Source organism: Leuciscus leuciscus, assembly GCF_965113295.1.
Source record: "Leuciscus leuciscus genome assembly, chromosome: 9".
Lineage (NCBI taxonomy): Eukaryota > Metazoa > Chordata > Actinopteri > Cypriniformes > Leuciscidae > Leuciscus > Leuciscus leuciscus.
The window spans coordinates 14,469,267-14,494,910 of record NC_138733.1 but is presented as its reverse complement, the minus strand read 5'-3'; the positions used below and the strand labels follow the sequence as shown (position 1 = coordinate 14,494,910).

At 39.7% G+C, this 25,644-nt stretch overlaps 1 protein-coding gene across 1 annotated transcript; it reads left to right on the top strand.

Moving 5' to 3' along the window:
- Positions 1 to 3,175: 3,175 nt before the first annotated feature.
- On the top strand, positions 3,176 to 24,712 carry tmprss13a (transmembrane serine protease 13a). The gene is made up of 13 exons (XM_082181203.1): positions 3,176 to 3,325; positions 8,946 to 9,126; positions 11,051 to 11,158; positions 11,250 to 11,432; positions 12,332 to 12,458; positions 12,870 to 12,965; positions 14,558 to 14,601; positions 14,796 to 14,958; positions 21,346 to 21,515; positions 21,668 to 21,766; positions 22,625 to 22,767; positions 23,692 to 23,847; positions 23,945 to 24,712. The coding sequence occupies exons 1-13, from the start codon at positions 3,311 to 3,313 to the stop codon at positions 23,957 to 23,959; spliced, it is 1,500 nt and encodes a 499-aa protein (XP_082037329.1). The 5' UTR covers positions 3,176 to 3,310; the 3' UTR covers positions 23,960 to 24,712.
- The last annotated feature ends 932 nt before the right edge of the window (positions 24,713 to 25,644 follow it).

The following is a 25,644-nucleotide window of genomic DNA, read 5'->3' as shown; positions in this document are numbered from 1 at the left end:
GTTTTTGTTAGAAAATGACATATTTGTTCAGGTAACGATGCCTATCTAATCACACAAAATGGTTGATTTTGTAAGAAGACCAAAGGAGAGTTTCTGCCATTCTTCATTTGGCCAACAGGAGGCAGTGTAGCGCGAAGGCGCACTTTATAAACTGGGTTGTCTGGCTTCCTAACTGCTGAGATCATGAAGCTGTCCGCACCTGTATTACATCATCAGTCTCTAAATATATATCCCCTATGTTTGCTTGAGTGTTGAATGTTTAACCTGTGCCTTTTGAAGTGCCTTTTTTCATCATAGTCAAACTCATATTACATTGCTTTTTGTTGTTTGAATACATTACTGACCGCCGGGTCTTTAACATTGTGCCTTGTGATAGCATTTTACACTATGGAATCATGTTATATTCATGTAAATAAAAATCTGTATTTTATATGGTAAATAACTGTAATAAGTAATATAATTAATGCAATGGGACATTTCTGTGTCGTCACTCATTGATTACTGTAAATAACAGAACAGTCATGTTGTCAGTCAAATCACGTGGATCCGTTTCAAGGTGGCTTTTGTTACTTTTTCTCTTTTGTTGATACAATAAATTGCAGCACATGAATACATTCTGTGCGTCATGCTCTGTTACATCACAAATCTGAATTAAGTGATTTAACCTGACTATTGCTTTATTATATTTTGCTCTTGTTTTTCAAATGTCCACTGTATGGTTTATATTGGTTTGGGCGAAGAAGAAAAAAACAATAAATCAAGGTTGTCTCATGTCTGTGCTTTTGTCATGAACAGAAATGTGTTAACAAAGAGTATTCATGGACATATAAACATACTGTACAACCAAGATATTAATAAAAGGAATGTAAAAGAAAGTTATTGTTCCCACCACTTCCTGCTAGTTCAAAAACTATCCTTGACTACGTGTATTCGCAAAATGAATAGAAGCTCAGTGACGTTGTTGAAAGACTGAACATACCTTTGGAAAAGAGAGATGTTGAAATACAGCTGTCTTTTTGCCTTGTCATTCTCTTTGTGAATTGTCATTTGAGCATGTCCTGTTCACTGTGGTGACTCAGCTGCTGCCACTGCTGATGATGACGATGATGATGATGATGAACAGAATGTTTTCCATTTGACCACTGCTGTGCTGACAAATTTGTCGTGCTTCAGCGATCCTGAAAAAAACAGAATAGCCTACCAAATATTACAAAATTGCAAATATCTAATTCATAATCAAAATATTAAATTGGTCAACTTTCATTTCACCGGTGTTTAAATAACATTCATACATTAAGTGTCGTTTGAGTGCCCACAAGCCCACTGCAAAACACGTGATATTTCATATTATCACTGATATCAATACTCAAATTGATGCTTCCTCGTTTCTTCGCTCCTCTGTCCACATTTTCTTTCCTTGCAACCTTCCCTTGCATCCAACAGGGGGTGGAGGCACCATGGAGCTGAGACGCAAGGAAAGAAGCGAGGGAAGGAAACGAGGATGCACAAATTTAAGAAATTAGAAGCACCCACACAAGCTTACCAGATTCAAAAGGTGCGTTCACGCCATGTCGTAATTTAGGCAATAAGTTGATTTCAACTTGTAAAAAACGTTCACGTCCTCGTAAAGCTTGTAATTACGATGGGAATTTTTGGAAAGCTCCAACTTGTACCACCTGACCTGACCGCTGCAGATTCATCTAGGCCAGGGATAGGCAACTCCGGTCCTGGAGGGCCACTGTCCTGCAGAGTTTAGCTTCAGCCCTGATAAAAACTCACCTGCCTGTATCTATCTAGTAATCCTGAAAACATTGATTGCCTTGTTCAGGTGTGTTTAATTAGGGTTGGAGCTAAACTCTGCAGTGGCCCTCCAGGACCGGAGTTGCCTATCCCTGATCTAGGCGTTGATGGTGGTGCCATAGAATTGCATAGGCCTACTTCCCAGTCCGAGGAAGTGAACATCTCAGAATATAACGTCACGTGTTTCTATTTTGAGACTACGGCAATTACGACATGGCTTGAATTCAGCAAAATACCGCCTTTAGGGTATACTTTTATGGTATCAGCTTGTTTCAGTGGGGCTAAGTTACTTTCAGTTTCAAGTGAAAGATCCAGCGCTTGTAGACAGCTGCTAAATTGCTGCAAAGAATCGTAAATATGACTAGAACGGTGCTACGGAAATGTTGACTACTGTTTGTAGTCAACATTTCAAACTGGATGTCCACGAAGACAGCCAAATGGAGGACAAAAACTGAAACGTTCTGCCAGTTCCACCCGAGTGGTATTTCAAGTGCAGGTAAGAAAGCTGTTGTCATAGTGCTCCATTTGACCATAATGCTGTTTAAAGAGTCATATTTAATTTTCAGGGATATACCTACCTTACAGTTATGTTAATAACCCTCTGTCGATCTGACTGTCTGTGGGCGGGGATACAAAAATGCATAAGATACAATTTGTAGCAAAACGCGCCATACGCGGACTTTTGCTGACAAATAAACGAGTTAACATGGTTCATTTACACTACTGACATTGTAACATTACAAAGCTGCATGAAAAGCTGCAAAGTTACACTTTAATTATTACCCAACTTCTGGCCTGTGCAGTTCATCCTTTAATGATTGCAATGGATGGTTGAATGATTGGTTAGAATGATTGAAGTTTAACATATTTAGATTTCTGATCAAGCAAGCAACTTTTAGTCCAACTAGTCATCTATATTTATCCAACAGAACTACAGTAGGCAACATTTGAAGTGGATCAAAACCTTTCATCAAAGTTATACATGAATTTTGAACAATACCCGTCCTTGTCTTAGGACAACTTTGATTAACTTTTTTGATCCACTTCAAATGTTGACTACTGTTTTTTTGTTTTGTTTTTTTTTTACTTGTAAACATGAAGGTGGAGTGAACACAGTGGTGTAGAAAGTCACCATTACTTTACAATATGAATTAAGCCTGCCAATTGCAGAGAAATGAGACAATATTGATAACTTTACAATAGGGAAGTTATTTTGACATTAAACTATTTTTAGCTCATCGTTTCCAGGTGAGCCAGAGGGGAGGTGAGAAGATATGCAGGGCTCCGGTGTCGTGAAACTGGTCGGGCAGGTAGATGTGACACTGGCATTCCTACATTGAAACTAAAAGAGGGAGGATAAGAGGGCAGTCCTAACTATGTCTTGAAAAGCAGGTGAAAAATGGAAAAGAGGGTCACATTTTTCCTTTGGACTGTAGAGACAGGTTGAAATCCCGTCCACCCAAGTACATCACTTTTGGATCTAACCATAGTTCTCACTCCTGTGCCTATAATGGCAGATGACACGGTAAGACACAATCACAGAGTTTTGGCTGCAAGAGTCTATGCTTTTGTATTTATCTCAACTATGTTTTTATGCATGTGTGACATGTTAACGTTCTATACGTGTGTGACATGTTAACTGTATGTACTTTAGAATAAAGTTCCATTTGTCAACAATAGTTAGTGTGAACTTACAATTACAGTTGTATCTGTTAATATTATTCAGTGAACCTGAGCTAATGTGGATTAACAATGAATGTATTTTTTTTACAAAGAGGAATAAATTCATTGTTAATGTTAGTTAATGCATTAACTGATGGTGACTAATGGGACCCTAATATAAAGTGTCACCTATTATATTAATGTAAAAATATGGTGATGGTCTGCTTATAATCTTGTTCCTCAGTTAAAGGTTAAACATTAAAGCTATATGTATATATATATTTTTCACTTTGACAGCTAGTTTGCTGATAATTGCTTTTTATAATTGCTGATCATGCTATTTTCGGTAATTGTAAGAGTTTTGACAAACCAGTTCCTCCACATTGACCTGAAAACTTTCTCATTCTTTCTCATATCTAAGCTTTGGTATCAAACACTGAAAAGTGAGACCTAAAACACACCTCATTGGTCAAATTGGGAAAATTGGAAGGTGTTTAGCTATATATTTAATAATTTTAGCTGTCTGTATCACCTGAAGGACTTGTTGTAAAACCATCTTAATGCTAAAGAAGAATTTAAAGATAATCTAGGATTTCTAGGTAGTTGAATAACACTCCTGCAGGATACATGCATGTCAGACAGAAACCCATTATTCATTCTAGACTGAAACTGGGGTCAGTATTGTTCTGGGATTTCAATTTAAGAGTCATCATTCTAGACCAGGGTAGTTAAATATAACTAGTTAAGTAGGTTTAATGATTACTCAAAGAAACATTATTATGATTATTATAACATTATGACCAATTCACATTTGACATCATAAAGAAGAAATTAGTGGCACTGCAGCAAAAACAATCAACTAAATAGTTGAAAACTCAACTAAATGTGATTTTGGTAACAAATATGACTGGTCTGGTTGAATGGGTTAAGCACCCATATTTATTAACCTATTAGGCAGGCAATAACCAAAAAAAAAACACCTTCCATGCAGACTCTAAGCTGTGGTATGAAAGGTGGTGTTGACTCATGCAACCCTTGTGGAAAAATTAAATCAATACAATGTGAATTTAATACATATTCAAAGCCCAGAAAACATGGCCCACCTGTCAAATATTGGCAGTGTGTGAAACATGCATGGTTTTGGTGACACTGCGGGTGTAAACAGACAAGTTTATTGTTAATTGGTGAAGCATTGTCAACACTTACACACCTACTCACTGGACTGAAGAGGTACATCTTTTAAAACAGGCTATTGAACGGGAAATTAGAGTGAGGTAGGCTGTGACCTTCAAAATACATCAGTCACAAAACACAACTCAGTATACTGCCCTACAAAGCAAAAAGGCAGTAACTACGCAGAGTGCAGAACTGAGAAAAATGACTTTAAAGTTATCCTGTCATCCAGCCTAAGTAGTTGTAGGTAGTTTATTGGACATGTGGCTGTTTTGTTACTTTATATTAGCTTATTCTTTGTACATATCAATCCTCATATTTAATTTGACATTTACCCATATTTTGCAGTTACTGTATTCTTGCTTTGTAGACTTGCTTTGTATTACTTACCAAAAACGTGGCACCATACCAAGGAAAAAGGCAGTAACTACAGATTCTCCAAAAACTATTACTATTTTTCTCCAAAACGACACACATTTGAGATAAGATGTGTTGTCACATAACAAAGGATGCCTTGAATGTCATGAAAATGATAATAACTCATTTGTTTTACCAAAAATGCAGTTACTGCCTTTTTGTTTTGTAGGGCAGTATAGCATTACAAAGCATCTGGTTAAACTGCATAGTTTCCAAAGGTGTTCTGCAATAGACTATACATTACATGTAATGGATAATGTGTAGTCAAGCTGGTCATTATCACAGAATGGTTGGACCGTGACGTGGATGGTAATGACTTTTAAAAGTCCCATAAAAAGGTAGATTAATCTCATTTGAATCTGAAAAGTAAGACTGATTACCCCTAATGGTCAGACTAGTTTTTAAGACACAGTCTTAACAAAATATATATGCAACTGGCCTCTGAAGTGCTATCCAGTCATTTTTACCTTAATCGTTACCTGAGACATACACTCACCTAAAGGATTATTAGGAACACCTGTTCAATTTCTCATTAATGCAATAATCTAATCAACCAATGACATGGCAGTTGCTTCAATGCATTTAGGGGTGTGGTCCTGGTCAAGACAATCTCCTGAACTCCAAACTGAATTTCAGAATGGGAAAGAAAGGTGATTTAAGCAATTTTGAGCGTGGCATGGTTGTTGGTGCCAGACGGGCCGGTCTGAGTATTTCACAATCTGCTAAGTTACTGGGATTTTCACGCACAACCATTTCTAGGGTTTACAAAGAATGGTGTGAAAAGGGAAAAACATCCAGTATGCGGCAGTCCTGTGGGCGAAAATGCCTTGTTGATGCTAGAGGTCAGAGGAGAATGGGCCGACTGATTCAAGCTGATAGAAGAGCAACTTTGACTGAAATAACCACTCGTTACAACCGAGGTATGCAGCAAAGCATTTGTGAAGCCACAACACGCACAACCTTGAGGCGGATGGGCTACAACAGCAGAAGACCCCACCGGGTACCACTCATCTCCACTACAAATAGGAAAAAGAGGCTACAATTTGCACGAGCTCACCAAAATTGGAGAGTTGAAGACTGGAAAAATGTTGCCTGGTCTGATGAGTCTCGATTTCTGTTGAGACATTCAAATGGTAGAGTCAGAATTTGGCATAAACAGAATGAGAACATGGATCCATCATGCCTTGTTACCACTGTGCAGGCTGGTGGTGGTGGTGTAATGGTGTGTGGGATGTTTTCTTGGCACACTTTAGGCCTCTTAGTGCCATTTGGGCATCGTTTAAATGCTACGGCCTACCTGAGCATTGTTTCTGACCATGTCCATCCCTTTATGACCACCATGTACCCATCCTCTGATGGCTACTTCCAGCAGGATAATGCACCATGTCACAAAGCTCAAATCATTTCGAATTGGTTTCTTGAACATGACAATGAGTTCACTGTACTAAAATTGCCCCCACAGTCACCAGATCTCAACCCAATAGAGCATCTTTGGGATGTGGTGGAAGTGGAACGGGAGCTTCGTGCCCTGGATGTGCATCCCACAAATCTCCATCAACTGCAAGATGCTATCCTATCAATATGGGCCAACATTTCTAAAGAATGCTTTCAGCTCCTTGTTGAATCAATGCCACGTAGAATTAAGTCAGTTCTGAAGGCGAAAGGGGGTCAAACACAGTATTAGTATGGTGTTCCTAATAATCCTTTAGGTGAGTGTAAGTAGTTATATAATTAATAATAATAGTAAAAAATAATAAGCAGTAATTTTAGTAATGTCACCCAGACACTATATGATTTTAGCCATGATTTCCCACTCGTTGACCATTAATGGAGACAAAGCAGTGCTCATACACGAGTGACTATCGCTGTGTGTCAATTTTCAAAGACTAATATTAGATGACAGATATTTAGCAGGTTAAATATCTAGACCTGTCTGCGATCCTGCGAAATGTGTTTCGACTGAGAAAGATATCAGTATTGACAGACATTGTGCACTGTGAAAAGAAAGTCACGTCAAGTCACCATAAAGTAAAAAATTTACAATTCTTGTTTTTATGTAATATTACAGTTAATTAAATTCTTTATCCGTGCACAACATAATTTTTTTGAATAATCTTAAATCAAAATAACTTTTGATTTTAACATTACAAGAACGTAACCCTCTTGTAATGTCTTCTCTTCTCTGATGATGCGTTTAGTGGCTTGAGGGCGGGGCAACCTGTCACTCACATGAGATCGACCAATAGCAAACCACAACCATCCAATCAATTCCCCTTGGACAAAAGTCCCGCTCTACATTTTTTTCTTGTTAGAGAAACTGTTTCACTTGGATATGTGTCACAATAGAGATTAAAAGACTATCGCAACGTCGATTTCATGCCAACTTTAAAGTTGTGTTAAAAGTTGCCGCGATTGACTTGTCAGAATCAAGTATTCCAATTAGCTATGAACGTAACTTTAGTATTAACTAGAAATACTGCAACTAAACATTATAGACAAACCACCAAGAAATAAAACTAATACTTATTTTTCTCACATATTGAAATCCACACTCTCCAAGAGAAAATCATCAAAATCATTGTTTATCTTGATTATTTTTTCAATAAATCAGTTGGTTCGTTCATGAAGTGGACTGATCCAGTTCTAGAGAGCAGCTTACTGACTCAAATTATTTGGTCACAAAACTAGAGGGAATATTTCCAATGATTAATGTTTGGATTGGATTGGACAACTTTTATTTGCATTATGTTTGAAGCTTGAAGTGTTATAGTGGCCAGTCATCATGACAACTTCTTTTGTATTCCACAGAAGAAAGTCAGTCATACAAGTTTGAAATCCTTTACTGAACTATTCCCATAAAATAAATACTTCCTGTAATGAAATCCATCCATTCAGAAGAAGGAGAAAGAGTGTATTCTATTCAGGACTGTTGTGCTAACAAGGAAGCAAACCATTCGATTCTTGTGACCATACTGTCTAGGTTACAAATCAGCATGAAGACATCAACACATTGTCAGAGGCAATCTGCCTACCTTTCCTCTAGACAAAGTCTCTCCCAGAAGACAGTGCCCATTTACAGAATACCCTGGTTGCATTTGTTCAGTCTTATCATGGATGATAATGGATTGGGCAGTCTGAACCAATACAATCAAAGGGGTGAAAATGAACAAGACAAGGAAATGATCGAAACTCAAGCAGTATGGTGTAATACAAATGGCAGTTTAGGTTAAACGTCAAATTTTGTATAGATTGTCAAGAAGGTTATGTTGATGGAGTATGCAGTCAGTGCAAACACAGCCTCAGTGATCAGGTTTGATCCCATTTTAGTGACCAAAGAATCAAATTACACTTTAAGTATGTACAACATCAAATAACTATTAAAATTATGTAGCATACAACAACAATCTAATAAAAAATAAAAAAAAAGATTTTTTTAAAGATAATAGTTAATACAATTAGGCCTTCATAAAAATAGGCACCAAAGTCAGTAACTCCAAAAATAGGATAAAAAAAACGTTTATTTTGTTTTCTCACTCGGGAAGTTGTTTTATTTGGCTGTGCATCACAAAATTTCATGGCAACTTAAAAAAAAAACCCACTAAAAAACCATGGAGTAAAAACTAGAAATACAAGTATATTGACATATTTGTTGTGGCATTTGACTAGAATGCAGAACTCATAGAATCCTGTTGGGGAGTGGAAGGCATTTCAATTATTTAAGACAAGGCACACAAACAAGTTCTACTAGAGCAATGTGTGGCATCTTTTGTATGTTAAAAGTATTTTACCTGAACTTGTCACACCATACTAACTATAATAGAGATGATGTGAAAAAAAGGGCAAGTGTTCATTCTCATTTATAGAAGTTGTTTCTTTCACTTTCTCTTTTGTAGAAGGACCTTCCTCCACCATACTACTCTGTGGCAGTGGACCCACAGACCCCTCCTATGACCTACGAGGAGGTGATTTGTCAGGACAAATATGGCGTCGCACAGAAAACTGTGCCATACTATGTTCAGAAGGATCCAGCACAAGTTCAGGTATCAGCTGTCATCGTCACACAGCGAGTTGTTGGTAAGTACTGAATCTATTTATTCGCTCCGATTTGGTGCTTCCCATAAAAAAGCTTTCTCCGTAATATGCTCTTGCTAAATGAAGCTAATATCTGCATACTGTTTTTACTAATTGATCATAATCAAAACAGGGAGGGCAGTTCTAGCTGCAATGCTTGAGACTCAAATTTATAACATTAAACACTGGAAAATAAGGATGTTTAAAAACAATAAAAAATTGGTTTACAAAGCATGTACCAAATTCTTAGAAATGTAATGATCGTGTTGTTGATTTATTTTTATTTTTTTATGTTTACAATTTCAAATGGAATAGCATTTAAGCCAAAAAAACCAAAAAAAAAAAAAAAAAACAACATATTTTCACAATTTTGATAAAAATTCAAGCCTTTTTTGTAGGTTGCTGTCACTTTAAGACCGAATGCATGTATCCAATATACTTGTGCATTTTCTTTCTCAACTGTTTACGTTCACTAAAGAAACAAATGACTGTCTACGAGGATACTTGCAAAGACAGGCATTTTGACACATGTATTTAACTGTCCAAACCCAATTAGGCGGGAAAAATAAATATATGAAACTTTCTGACCTTGACACACAGTCATGACAATCTACAAGGTCTTGTTTGTGAGGTTTCCTGTTTCTGGGTTTCTTGTTACTAACAACAAGAGGGCTGGACAAAATGTTTGTGTCAACACTCTGAATCAGATTTGTATGGAGCCCTACACATAACATGCAAAAAATAAGATACTGTGGACCCAAATTAACAATCTGTCCCCACAACTTTTAAATTCATAGCCTTTGGTAATTCTTACCCTCATTCTTGTTAAATTGTGGCCACATTGTACTAATTTAGTTAAATCATGCAGACGATTTAACTAAAACGATAGAACAAATTATTAAGTCATGGGAATTTATTCCTAATTCCTCGCAACAATATATTTTTTTGTTTTTTAATTAATAATTGTTTCAAATTAACAAGGAAAGACTGCCAAACTATTACCTCAAGAATTTTCTGCATTCTCCAGACAGTTACACCACCTATACATTTTTACTTCAACAAAAATTACAGTTAATTCAGAAATTGAAAACGTTCTTAATAGACAATGTATATTGAAGTCATTGGGCCCTATTCTAACGATCTAAGCGCGTGGTCTAAAGCACACGGAGCACTTAGGGCTTTTCCGAATCCACTTTTGCTAGCTTAACGACGGGAATAATGGTTGCCGCACCCAGCGCATGCTCAAAAGGGTTGTCCCTATTCTTTTAATGAGTAATGGGTGTGTTTTGGGCATAATGTGCCAAAAAACAATCAGAGTCTCATCTCCCATTCCCTTTAAAAGCCAGTTGTGTTCGCGCCATGGTGGATTCGCTATTTACATGGCAGAATTTGCAAGCGGAAAAACTGACTGCTTCTCTAGCGAGGAAACTGATCTTCTCGTGCGCGAGGTTAAAGCGAGCAAGCAGACCATCTAGTGTAGTGTAGGCGCGTTGTGGACCCACCTATAGGCGCACATTACTAGCGCCATTGACTTTAGACCAGGGTTTTGTTGGTCAATGGCGCAGTCTATTTCAGTTGCCTCAAAATGGCAACGCACCTACAATGCGCCCGAACACACCTCATTTTCAGACCAGCACGCCCATGGGCGAACAGATGGGCGCAAAGGCATTTGCTATTTTAACAACGTGGCGCAGGATGTGAAAATGATAACTGCGTCGGGCTGAAACTAGCAAAACACACTTGCCTGGCGCTGCATTGCACTGGGTGTATGATAGGGCCCATTGTCTTAATAAATTGCATTCAAATGTCTTGTTGAATAAATAAACAGTCCTCGACTCGCCTACAATTATAGTAGTGCTACACACTTTTGATCTCAAATGTGGGACATTAGTTTAGTTGGATTGCTGATTTGTTCTTGTTCCTTCAGTTCCTCCAAAAAGGCAGGAGTCTTGTGGACGGAGTGGCAAGTGTTGCGGTGGATGGGGAGGTGCGCTGTTTCTGTTGTTTCTCATTGGACTGGCCATCTGGCTTGGAGGTAACGACAGGACTCACCATTAATGCTCACCTTGTACCTTAACCCCTTTCCCTGATTGTTCTCTTTGCCGCTCTCTCACTTATGGGGATAGTGCGTTACGGATCCAAGTCACATTCCGCCTATTATGAGGACGATTGCAAGGGAGACGATTGCAAGGAAAATGAAGACCACGAGACGCATGACGACAATAAGGGGTTTGACATCTGCTCCAACTCCACCATTCAGTGTGACGGCATCAAAGACTGCCAACAGGCCAGCGATGAGACAAACTGCGGTGAGCTCACTTTCTACAACAAAGAGGCGGACTATCAGATGTTGCTGATTCATTACAAAGAGGTTATTGGTTGAGTGTTTTGGATCATACTTTGGTGAAAACCAGAAGGTTGACATGTCTTGATAAGGAAACTAGATTTGAAGATTAGCCAGAAACTGACTGGACTGCAATAAACATTTACAGTACACAGTAAGGCCTCTATTTATTGTTATGAAAAAAAAAATGGCTGTTAAAAACTAGTGCAAGTTGTACCGCAAAGAGCAAATATATCTAAACCTCTTTAAAACAACATCTGATAAATTGTACAAAACAAAACCGTTACATCTGACAAAAACAAACAATAAAATTCTTACCAGATTAGTATTGTTTTTAATGTTAAATTTAAGCTAATGTAAACAAGTAAAATCAAGCTAATTCTATACTGTGTTGTTATTGTTTACTAAAACTATTTACAATAATTTTTGGTAATTAAAATAAAACATAAGTATTATAATGAAATAAAATAAAAATGCATTAACTTAATGAAATAAAGTTGAAGTAACTAAAATGGCCAAAGCTAAAAATGCTAATTATATATGTATATTACAAAAGCACATAACAAAATGACTAAAACTTATACTAAAATGAAAATTGAAAATAAAAATAAAAACTTAAAATAAAGGCCAATTCAAAATATTAATAAATACGTAATAATAATAATAGTACGTAAATAATACTAAAATAACACTTATTCAATATATATTGCAGAAAGCAAGTCTTAATCTTGCAATATCTCAAGTATATTATAGTTGTTTTAATGATGGTCAGATATGTTTACTGTAAAAATAAATAAAATAAATAAAATAAACATTTAAGGAAATGTAATTTCACTGTTTAACATTCCTTTCCAATGTTCTCAGTGAGATTTGGTACAGGTGGAGAGTTGCTGGTCAGAACTGCTCAGGATGGTCGATTCCTTCCTGTCTGTTATCAGGGAATGGATAAGAGTTATGCTGACCAGATCTGTGAACAACTGGGCTTTAGAGGGTAAACATATTTATCTATCACTAACAAGAACATTTCTTAAAATGCTGCTATCATTTAAAGTACTGGTTGGTCCAAACCCATATGACTTTCTTTTCTTAGTAGAACACAATATGAAATTTTGAAAAATGTTCACGTAGCTCTTGGTCAGCAGCGACTAGGGTCCATCAACCTTAATAGAGCAAAGCAACATAAAAGTCCATATGACTTGCACATTTACAAAATATTGTATTCTGTGCTCCAGGATAGAAAGTGAGTCATACAGGTTTGGAACGACATCATGGGTAGAATTAATGATGACCGATTTTTCATTTTTGGGTCAATACTTAATGGTCCAGATATAACCAAATATGAATCTTGTTCCAACAAAAACTATTTTAATATAGCTGATGTCTTGTGTTTCTTTTCCCTTAGGTCTTATGCATCAAGTAAAATGAATAGTGAGATGTCCGAAGCCCTTACTGTACAATCTAGATCAGACAAACTTATACAGAGTCTGGTCAATGTCAGGTAAGACCAGATCAAATCAAGTGCAGATTATAGAACAGCATCCCAGCTAACAAAAATATGTTCTAAAAACGTTTCGCTAACATTAAAGTTATGAAAAAGTTTCTTAATCTTCAAAACATGCCTTGGGCCCCGATCACACCTAACGCGTTTTTCAGATTCGAAAACGCGAGGCACACAGCACTGCCCCGATCACACAGAACGAGCAGTGCACTGTTTTTTATGTTGCTAGGCAACCACCGAAACAGCTGTCCTTTCAGTCAAGTAAACTTCAAATTTACTTTCTGTTAACATTGTGGAAGTTGGTTCGTTCATCACACTCTCCGGGCGGCGAATTTTTATTTTTTTTTTGCAGGGTGGTTGCGGAAGACTCATTAATATTCATTAGGGAAGTCATCCCTGATTGGTCTTAACCCCAGTGACGGGTAGGTTTAGGGGCGGGGTTGGGGTAGGTCATCACATAGACCCCAGTGACGGGTAGGTTTAGGGACGGGGTTAGGGGTAGGTCATCAGACCAATCAGGGATGACTTCCCTAATGAATATTAATGAGTCTTCCGCTACCACCCTGCAAAAAAAAAAAATTCGCCTCCGGGCGTTAGCTTTCATCACTAAAAAAACGTGATGACGTCGGGTGCTTTTCCGCTCGGAGTTGCTTTTTTTCAACTGCAAAAACGCGCGTCGCCTGGGGCACATAAACAGCGCACAGAATGCTCGCTCACTGCCATAGGAAAACAACTGAAAAAGGGCGCTTCTCACTGCAAAAACGCCAGCGTTTTTTATCATTTTCACAAAAATGTAGTGGCTTCCAGAATTTTTTTTTGAATGAATATCTGAACATGCAGTTTATCAAAAGAAAGAACAGAGCCTCTGTTAACAGAGCACTTAAATGTGGATACGTTTTATATAAAAAAAACACAACATTTTTAACAAAAAGCTGCGAAAAATTGCGTTTTTATCCAAAGACTACAACGTGCATAAGCAATGCTTTTATCTCTTGTTTATGCTGCTTTTTTGCCTGTTTTGATCCGGAGATTCAGTACTCGTTTAGAAGATGTGTAATAGCGCCCCCTACCGTATAACAGTAAAAAATGGAAAGCTGGAAAATTCTGTCAATGACAGGGAAAGTGTTAAAAGATCAAACTTAGCACACACCTTATTTATGATGAAGCGTTTTCTTTATAATGGTTTGCTGTGAAAAAATGCTTTATTAAACGTTTATATTCTGGGTTTATCTGGTTGTCTTTGCATAGTATACATCATCAATAAGGTGTATATTGAATTTGGTATTTTAATATCACTGTCTTACTTTATTAGTACTTAGTACAAACCTGGTAAAAATTACTGGCGGGCAATGGAGGAAAGCCTCGTTTCACCCTCCAGGCGGGCGTTCCTATAAGGGTGACATCACGTGAAAGTTGTTCATTAATGTTACTGGAACAATGTTTGTTCATAACTTTGAGAGAACCTTTCCAGAATGTTACCCAAAGTTCTGAGAATACTCCCTGTTAGCTGGGATAAGACCTTGTGTGTTGTCAGGGAATAAACTTCCTCAATAGAACATAATATCTGTCTTTCACAATTTTTCTTTGTTCAGCTCGAGCTGTTTGGACCACAGTGCAGTTTCACTTGAGTGCACAGGTAAGAATAAATTTGATCACAGTTTACATCAAATTACTGTGACGCATAACTAAATGAAACGTTATACATCACAGTACACCTTCAATCATTGTTCACTCCATAAGGGACATTATTTGGATAATGAGTAGGCTAAATGGATCATCTTTCTCACACTGAACTGTTGAATTAATAGTTTTGTTTTTTGTTTTTTTCAGATTGTGGCAAGCAGCAAAGTGACTCCAGGATCATAGGGGGCACATCCTCTAAACTTGGCCAGTGGCCTTGGCAGGTTAGCCTGCATTTCAATGGGCACCATGTATGTGGTGGATCGCTCATCTCTCAAGACTTTGTTGTGTCAGCTGCCCATTGCTTCCAAAGGTTGGTTATTAGGCTGGGATTGACTAACTAGGTCAATTCTAAGCAATTAAATATCATTCTCCTCTTCATTATTATACATGCATGAGTTTTACATTTATTACATAAATAAAACATTTACCTACATTATAAAACTGTATTAACTATATTTAATTAAGTATTTTATTGACATATTAACATTGATCAGCGAAAATGAACAGAAGCTCAACCGAACATGCTTGACACCCGAGAACTAATCTCATTGGTTCTTGCTGAAGCTCAAACGTGCTGCGTAACACAAGAATAAACCTCATTGGTTCTTGTGGAAGCTCAAACTTGCTGCGTAACACGAGAATGAACCTAATTGGTTCTTGCTGAAGCTCAAACGTGCTGCAAAACACGAGAATGAACCTCATTGGTTCTTGCTGAAGCTCAAACGTGCTGTGAAACACGAGAATGAACCTCATTAGTTCTTGCATGTCAAGCGAACATGCTTGAGCTTCCGTTTAGCACAACTGATGTGTGAGTTGATGAATGTTTATATGTGAATAAAAGCCTAAATTCAATCCGTTCATCATATAAAGCGATCATCCAGAAAATTTGGATTAAACCACTTAATTCATATGGATTAGTTTTACGATCTCTTTATGAACTTTTTGAAGCGTCAAAGTGGTATTTGCATAGCTATCAATGAAGGGACAGAAAGCTGTCAAATTTCTATTGTTTCTCTGTGCTGTTATCATTATGGTTGTGCTGTGGATTCTGCTATTATTTTATATTTAGATACATTTTTATATTATGAATTATATTATTATTATTATTATTATCATGCTTGGTGTAAACGGGCCTTTAGACACTCGATCATGGTTTACCAAAGCAACAGCACCTAGATATGACAAATTATTCAAGGTTTAGAGCAGTATAACGTAACAAAGCCTCATTGGCTGAAATCATGTGACTTAGTGAGTTCAATACAAGTTTCCGGACCACTGATTCAAAACGCCTCGGTTACGACTGTAACCTCGGTTCCCTGAAGAGGGAACGAGCGTTGCGTCGAAAACTGACGCTATGGGAACGCTTTGCGTGATGACGTCTTGAAGCACATGTAAAATCAGTCCAATGGTGTGGCGGAACGTCAGAGGCGGGTGACGTCACGTACCAGGAAGCTATAAAAGCCGGCCCGAAACAGAAAACGAAAGCTTCGTAAAGTCTGAAGTCGCGCTGACAGGCATGAAGGAGATATGGCAAGGCGACGCAACGCTCGTTCCCTCTTCAGGGAACCGAGGTTACAGTCGTGACTCGTAACCGAGGCGTTCCCTTTCAAGGGAACTCCCGTTGCGTCGAAAACTGACGCTATGGGAACGTCTATACCAACGCCTCCATAGCTACAAATGTCTGTCCTGTGTGTAATCATGTGAGCAGCACTAAGAAGACAAAACATGAGACCCTGGAGTAGAGTCTAAATCCAGAGAGTAGAACCTGACGAAGGTGTGCGGTGAGGACCAGCCTGCCGCATCACAGACGTCCTGTAACGATACTCCTGATATAAGGGCCTTAGAGGCCGCCATACTCCTAGTAGAGAGCGACCGGACAGCCCAAGGAGAAGGCTGTCCAGCCGCCTCATAAGCCAGTGAGATAGTCTCAACCACCCACTTGCTCATCCTTTGCTTAGACACTGGACCTCCCTTGTTAGGGGAGCAAAAGTCACTTTTGCGTCTAACGCCCGAACAGGGCAAAGCAAATTATTCGCCTCCTGGTCCGATTTCGAAAGGGAGGAGGACCTCCAAGTGCCACGAGGGAAACGAGATACCAAAGGGTCTTTCCCCACAGACATTCCACCCAAAGGACTGTGGTAAGCACCTACGGCCGCCACATAAACCTTTAAAGTGGACGGGGTCAGACCTGCAGTGAACCGGTCCTGCAGGAACTCCAGAACTGTACCAATTGGGCAGTTGACTGGATCCAACCGACGGTCACTACACAAAGAGGTGAATACTCTTCAGTTCAGGGCATAAAGTTTCCTCGTGGAGGGAGCTTGGACTGTAGAATGGTCTCAACAACCTCAGTTGAGAGACCTGACTCTATGAGCTGGGCCCCCTCAGAGGCCAAGCCCACAGGTTCCACAGTTCTGGGCGGGGGTGAAATATTGAGCCCCCTGCTTTGGACAGAAGGTCCCTCCTGACGGGTAGCTCCAGAGGATGCCCGTCGAGGAGGGACACAAGATCGGGAAACCATACTCTGCCCGGCCAGCGCGGGGCTATAAAAAGCAGGCAAACCCGGTCCCTGCGAACTCTTTCCAGAACTCCCGGGAGCAGAGCAACTGGGGGAAAGGCGTACAGACGTAGCCTCGGCCACGTCTGTACCATAGCATCCAGTCCCAGAGGAGCTGGATGCGTGAAGGAGAACCAAAGTGGACAGTGAGACGTCTCTCGAGACGCAAACAGATCCACTTATAATTTCCATATCAGCTCCACCACCTCGGGGGTGGAGCCACCATTCCCCGGGCCTCGGCCCCTGTCTCGACAGAGTGTCTGCTCCTATATTCTGGACCCCGGGGATGTAGGCTGCCTTGAGTGACAGCAACTTCCCCTGGGACCACAAGAGGATATGGCATGCCAGCGCAAACCCCCTTGATATAGGCGACTACCGACGTGTTGTCCGTATGTACTACACATGGTGTCCCCTGAGACCTGTGATAAAGCTCCTCAGAGCCCGGAAGACAGCTAACATCTCTAGGCTATAGAATGCCAGGAACGATGATGGTCTTCCCACAGACCTTGAGATGAGCGACCCTCAGGATCGCTCCCCAACCCGTGAGGGAAGCATCCGTCGTTAGCAGTTTGCGACGACAAGGAGCTCCCAGCACTGGGCCCTGGGACAGGAACCAAGGTTTCTTCCACATAACCAAGGCACGTAGGCATCACCGCGTGACCTTGATTGTGCGAAATGGGTTGCCCCTCGGGGAAAAACCCTCTGGTCCTGAGCCACCACTGCAGGGGCCTCATGTGCAGCAGTCCAAAAGGTATCCCGTTGGAAGCTGCTGCCATGAGACCCAACAGTCTCTGGAACTGTTTGACAGTGAGTAGCTGGCCTAGCTTTACACTTCTCACAGCTGCCAGGATGAAATCGAAGCGTGGCGATGACAGGCGCGCCTGCATCGACACTGAATCCCAAACCACGCCTAAAAAAGTGGTCCTCTAAAATGGAGAAAGCACACTCTTCTTGGCGTTCAGCCGTAACCCCAACTCTTTCATATGGGCGAGAACAACATCTCGATGTTGAACCGCCATCTAATGCGACTGAGCTAAAATCAACCAATCGTCGATGTAGTTCGTGATGCGAATACCCCGGAGGCGCAGAGGCGCCAGAGCTGCATCCACGCATTTGGTGAAAGTGCGGGGTGATAAAGCCAGGCCGAATGGAAGAACTCGATATTGGTATGCTTTGCCCCCGAAAGCAAACCTCAGGAACTTCCAATGACACGGACGGATGGAAATATGCGTCCTTGAGGTCTATCGTGACAAACCAGTCCTCGGACCTGATCTGTGGCACGATTTGTCTCAAGGTTAACATTTTGAACTTGAGCTGCATGGCTGACTCGTACAGAACTCGAAGATCTAAAATGGGACGCAATCCCCCGTCCTTTTTTGGAACTATGAAGTACCGGCTGTAAAACCCGGTTTCCCTGTTGGAGGGGGGTACATATTCTATGGCCCCTTTCTCTAACAGAGTGTTTACTTCCTGTTCCATAACCAGAACCTGCTCGGGGCCCACCACTGTGGGCAGGACCCCCATAAACCGCGGTGGGCGTTAATAGAATTGTATCTAATACCCTTTTCCCACGGTCTGCAGGACCCAACGAGAAACATTTGACAGTAGCTTCCACGCTGTCAAAGATTCTACTAGAGGTACCAGTCTCTCGAGACTGGTTTCTGGATTTTGTTGCTGTTGAGTAGTCGGTTCGTCGCCCTGTAACGGCGCACCGGCAGGGAATGACCAAACAGACTGCTCCAGCACCCTCCTCAGAGGGGGCGGGCATCCCGAGGCCACTACGTTTCCGGGTGGACCTTGAGATATGTGCTCGCCGGAGACCGCTGCGCCCTGTAACACCGGAGGCGGCAGGGTTGGCAGAAAGGTCCCCTGAGGGCACCGAAGAGAGACGGCACCGTATTTTTCTCCTGCTGTTGAGTAGTCGGTTCGTCGCCCTGTAACGGCGTACCGGCAGGGAACGACCAAACAGACTGCTCTAGCACCCTCCTCAGAGGGGGCGGGCATCCCGAGGCCACTACGTTTCCGGGTGGACCTTGAGATATGTGCTCGCCGGAGACCGCTGCGCCCTGTAACACCAGAGGTGGCAGGGTTGGCAGAACGGTCCCCTGAGGTCACCGAAGAGAGACGGGCACCGTGAAAAGAGGTGTTAACCGCTCTGCTTCGGGGGGACTACCCTCATTTGTCCTGAGCCCTCAGACATCAGGACTTTTTCCCAGCAGCCTTCTTGGCGGTAATAACGGTCCGCAGATCCGTTTTACCCCTCGAAGACTGCTGGGTTTGAGAGCGCCCTCCGTGCCCCCGAGATTTTTGTGGGGGAGCACGAGAGGACACACTCTGTTTTTGAGTGGCACGATGTTCAGCGCTCTTTTTAGAGGAGTGAGGCTGCTCCCGCTCAGCAGCCTCAATGAAAGAACGGCGGGGGAGAAGTTTTTGTAATGCAGCTGCCTGTTTAGCAGCTTCCTGAGATTTAGCTACCGCACTGTTTACTGCATCACCAAATAAACCAACAGTGGAAACCGGAGCATCTAAGAGAACGTGCTTTTCTTTCTCTTTTATATCGCTCAAATTGAGCCACAGATGCCTCTCAGTGGCCACCAGGGCTGCCATAGACCGCCCGATTGATTTAGCGGTCTCCTTGGTGGCCCTGAGAGACAGATCTGTGGCTCTGCGTAGTTCAGCCACTGTGTCAGGACCAATTCCCCCGCCCTCCTCTAAATCCCCCAATAATTCTGCCTGATAGGCTTGCATAATAGACATCGTATGCAGACACGCTGCAGCTTGACCAGCGGCTGCATACGATTTATGAACCAGAGATGATGTGAATTTTACTGGCTTAGAGGGAAGTGAAGGAGCTTTCAGGGAAGATGCCGTTGCTGGAGAGAGATAGCTCGCAAGCGTCTCCTCCACCTTCGGCATCTCCCCATAACCATATTCTTTATATTTGTGAATGGAAGAATAGTGGGATGTTTGTGGTGCATACACTCTGTATGAAACCGGTTTTCCCCACGATTTCGACACCTCGGTGTGGAGATCGGGGAAAAACGGAAGGCTTCTTCGCTGAGGCTGTGTACGAGATGGCAGGAAGCGTTCGTCGAGCTTACTTTTCGAACGAACGTCCTGCCTATCCTCTGGCCACTCAATAGATAATCTGTGAACTGCTCTCGTGACAACATCGAGCAATTCCTCAAAAGCGTGAGACTGAGGTGGCGAATCCTCAGACTCAGCTTCAATACTAACAACGTCCAACTCCTCAGAGCTGGACAATTGCAGTATTGGTGCCTCCATCGGGGGGGAAGAAACCGCAGCGCGTGCTTCCACACCCTGATGAGAGGCACTGGATCTATCAGAAGGATGTTGAGATAAGGCAGAGCCCGTCTCAACATCCACTGATAAATCCATTTGTGAACCCCAGGTCTGAGATCGACGCCGTGCCTCGGCAGCGGCGGGACCCAAGCCCTGGGGAACGTGATCGGGATTGAACCGAGCCAAGCGGGATCGGAGCGTACGCAATGGAAGCGCCTCGCAATGCACACAGTCACCACCCTCGAGTGCTGACTGGGCATGCTCCTCACCCAAACAAACAACACAAAGAGTGTGAGTATCACCTCCCGTTAAATAACGCGGGCAGGGATGGACACACACTCTAAACTGCTGCTTGCTCGCCATACTGAATATATATATATATAATATAGACAGACAACACCAAATAACAAGGACAGATTCAACACAGAGCGCAACTGAAGACTCAGAAAGCTTTCGTTTTCTGTTTCGGGCCGGCTTTTATAGCTTCCTGGTACGTGACGTCACCCGCCTCTGACGTTCCGCCACACCATTGGACTGATTTTACATGTGCTTCAAGACGTCATCACGCAAAGCGTTCCCATAGCGTCAGTTTTCTACGCAACGGGAGTTCCCTTGAAAGGGAACAAAAGATTCGCAAATTTCAAAGCTTCATGTTTGTTGCTAATGCAATGTTCTAGTTAAGCTGCAGGAACTAGCGTATCAATTGTCAAATGTTTATTATTTATTGCTGCTTTGAGTTTCAGCGAGTTTTCAGACATTCTTTTAATCAATTTATGCCATTACAACATTGATGAAAAAATAAATATTAATGTGATAATCTTTTTCTCTTGATCACAGCTCAATGGCGAATTCTGGAAATTGGCGTGTTTATGTTGGGACTATTTCCCAGTATACCCTTCAGACTTCATTCCTTGTGAAGAAGATTATGGTGAATCAGAATTACAGCAGCAACACCAATGATTATGATATCGCCTTACTGAAACTCACCAGTCCTGTTGCTTTCTCCAGTGAGTTAGATTCACTTAATGGAGTAGTTCACGTAAACAAAAATATGTTTGCACTGCATTTTCTACAGTGAAACCATTTAGTGACCCTTAAAGAACCATACATTTATATTCTGAATATTCTACAATAGCTCAACATTCTCTTTCACATACAGATACCATACAGCCAATTTGCCTTCCTACATTTGACCAGACCTTTTCTGATGGATTAGAGTGCCGGACATCTGGCTTTGGGACAACACAAGAGGGAGCAGGTACAGAGAGATAACAATGAGAATGAACGAAAATGGTTGAGGGTGAAAAATGGGATAAAGAGTAACTATGTATTATTATTATTTACGTAAACAGGACAATGTCATAGAGAAGGTACAACATTTAGTGGGTGATTCTCACAATTTTTTTTTTTTTTTTTTTTTTTTTTAGAGACAGAGAGAGAAATAACAAATTGCATTGTGCATGAAGAAAATTAAACTTTATTTTTTCTATGATTATTAAGAATTTGTGACTTGTCCTGAAATGTCCAAAAAATCTGATATATAATTTCAATTCTAAAGTTCTGGATGTATACAACATGACAGTGTTTGTTGTGTTGCCTTCAGTTAATGCTGATTTTGTTATAAAACTTGTGTGCAGAAAGGATAATTAAATATTTTAATTTAAATGATAGCAATCATCATTGAGAATATATGAGAAAGAGTATTACTTATAAACTACTATATATTATATATATACTACTATATTTATTATAATAAATTAAAAAATAAAAACATTTGAAGACATTACAGTAAATAAGAAATTGGGGTGGGAAATCATAAAAATGTCACAATGCAAATAAAAATATTTCAATGGGCTTTATTTTCTTCATGCAAAAATATAATGAATATAATTATATAAAATAGTAAATATGAAAAAAAAAACTTTTAACAATAGTAATAATCCTAAATAAAATTGTATTTTTGGTGAAATATAACCTATTCATAAAATGCACGCTAATACAGTTTGCAAACAGCTGATTTGAGCTTCGAAGTTTGTCCACATCACAGTGTGTGTTGTCTTCTAAGCTTTCTAGCCGACCTTGACCTTTGACTGTGAGTGTTTCCATTATTCCACAGACCATAGCTCTGCGATTCTTATGGATGTGGCAGTGAATGTCATTGACACACGTGAGTGTAACAGCAGTCAGGTGTACAGGGGAGCCATCACTAAGAATATGATGTGTGCCGGCGATATGAATGGGGGCCGGGACTCCTGTCAGGTGAATCTACAATTGTGTCCATAATACTAGACCACAGAGTGACCTCAGGCAAATACATTATTTACTGGCCAAGTCTCGCCCAGTGTTTCTTTGTCTCATGACATTGATTTATTCTGGTGTTTGGGCAAATGCTGTATGTTGTTGTTCACAGTGCTGCAAATATGTTTTATTCAACCAAGCATTTATGCAAGCATAATGACATTTGCTTCAGGAACTATTTTATATGAAAATTACAATAGGTCTAATCTATATGTCCTAATTTTTTTTTTTTTTTTTTACTTATAGGAAAAAGAATATAATCTTTTCTTATTTTATCTTATTTCTTAAAAATACTATTAAATCATTTAGTGCAACCAACAAAATCATGTGGTACAACTAACATGGGAATTATATCATCAAAAGGACTCCTTTTCTTTAAATAACTTTTTCTATATACTGTATATTAAAAGTACTTTTCTTAAAACAATTAAAAAATTTTTTTTTAATTGTACTATACACTATTTTAATAAATGTTTTAGAAACACTTTACTTAATAATCCATTATAAATGTATTCATAATGTATTATATATTTTCATAAATAATTTTTAACCACAGTTAAAATGCATCATATTTGCAGACTCTTTGTTACGTCTGAAATTGGTTGTTTGACATGCGTTTAATGCATTAGACTTTCTAAAGGTGTGTTCAATGAATAGTTCAGTACAATAATGGTTTATAACTGTTGACTATACACTATAACATGACTATACAGTTCATGAAACCACACAATGCATTATAAAGTGCATTACAAGGCATAATTAATACATTAAATATACTTTTATAATGCATTACATATAAAGGCTTTAAGTAAAATGTTACATTTGTTTGTTCACAATGGTCTGAAGTTCCATTCTCTTTCTCTCCGTCCTTGTTGTTGGTCTCAGGGGGACAGTGGAGGTCCACTGATGTGCAGGGGAGATAATGAACGCTGGTATTTGGCCGGAATCACTAGTTGGGGAGCAGGTTGTGGACAAAGACAAAAACCAGGAGTATATAGCAGAGTGACCAGCCTTCTGCCCTGGATCTACACCACGATGCAGGTAAGGTGGACGTCATGGTCCAACATAGATCATAATATATACTTTATACTTAGTGCTTTCTCTTAACATGTTTATATCTTGTCATTTGAAATATTAGCAAGAGAAGCCCTGATGCCTTTCTTCTGTATGGTGTGTCCATTCCTGAGAATTTAAACAATGACACTGGACACAGAACAAAAGATGAAGGACAGAGTAATGCACTTTGACATGGGACAATGTTGCAATATTGTAGCCGCAATTGGACAAAGAAAAACCCTTTATTGATTCCACGGTCTCCTACAAGTATAAAACGACTCAACCTGGGAAAGCAGAGCTGCAGGCGTTGAAGCCCATGCAGTTCACCGCTGTTGCTGTGCTTTTCTCATTCTTTTCTTTGCATTTATACTGTAAGTTCACAGCACACTGCTGAATCTGAGCCTTTGTTGCCTCTTTAAATCTGTATCCTTGCACTGATTCTACAGAAATAATGGGAGTGTTCTACTAATATGTATTTATTAACCAAAGGGGTGTTAATTTTATTTGAAAATCAGTGTCTATGAGCTAAGATAAAATGATTGTGTTGTTTTAGCTTGTGTGAAGGTTCCGTCCTTTTCTCTCTGATTCATATTGCTTCTTTATAAATCATGCCAAAAGCAGATACAGTTTGAGCTTTATTCTTCAAGTGTAATACAGTTGAAAGAGTGTGAGGTAAGGTCTAAGTAGATAACATTTGCCAACCATTTTAGGATAGAATTTTTTATAAATTTTTTGTCAAAATAAGCTGTTTTGAATTGAAAATATAACAGGTGATTGATGTAATGAGGAGACAAGAAACATTATTGTGGTTTTCAGCACATTAAAGTGATAATTCTCGTGGACTAAAGCACTCAATTCATATGGATTACTTTTATGATCTCTTTATGAACTTTTTGAAGCATCAAAGTGGTAGTTGCGTAGTTTTCAAAAGAGGGACAGAAATTTCTCAGATTTCATCAAAAATATCTTTATTTGTGTTACAAAGATGAACGACAGTGTTACGGGTTTGGAATGACTTGAGAGTAATTAATGACAGAATTTTCATTTTTGGGTGAACTAACCCTTTAAGCATAAGATTACGAGTGAATCTGGTTACATTATGAATGGATTTAATGAACCCTCGAAATATCCATTTCATTACCTTTTCTGTAGCCAAGACTAAGTCTGAAGTCTTAAGACTAAGACTTTCAAAAATAACTTTACTTTGAGGAATACCCCACCAAGTGGGAAATGCTATTGCAGAATACATTTTGTCCCTGATGTTTCTCCTAAAACACCTTGTAAAAAATAATGATAATAATAATAATGGAGACAAATGTTGATATACAGTTGTGCTCAAAAGTTCATATACACCTTGCAGAATCTGCAAAATGTTAATTCACGAGTTCACACTTAGATATAATTAGAAAGAGTAAATGTTTATGCATATTTGGCATGCTGTCCAGGGGGTGTATGATCCCTCTTATTTTGTGAAAATAATTAATATTTTGCAGATACTGCAAGTATGTAAACTTTTGAGCAAAACTATACAGTATACAGTACTTCCAAAGCAGCTATGAAATGAATGTGGGTAACATAGCTAAGATAATTTGTTCTTGGAAGAATTTAATGAGAAATGTTTGGGGTTTTTTTTCTCTGTGAGATTACTGTGGTCTTTTTCTCAAGAGAAGCAGACGAGTTTGATTTGCGTTGCATTTAAACTCTGTCTACAAGAAACAACATGGATAATAATAAAGATTTTCATTAGTGATAACGCTGAAAAACAAACACCACATCTTATTT

Coding starts and splice junctions, on each gene's coding strand:
- tmprss13a (XM_082181203.1), top strand. Junction 9,127..11,050: donor CGTCACACAGCGAGTTGTTG/GTAAGTACTGAA, acceptor TTGTTCCTTCAG/TTCCTCCAAAAAGGCAGGAG. Junction 22,768..23,691: donor GGGGCCGGGACTCCTGTCAG/GTGAATCTACAA, acceptor TGTTGGTCTCAG/GGGGACAGTGGAGGTCCACT.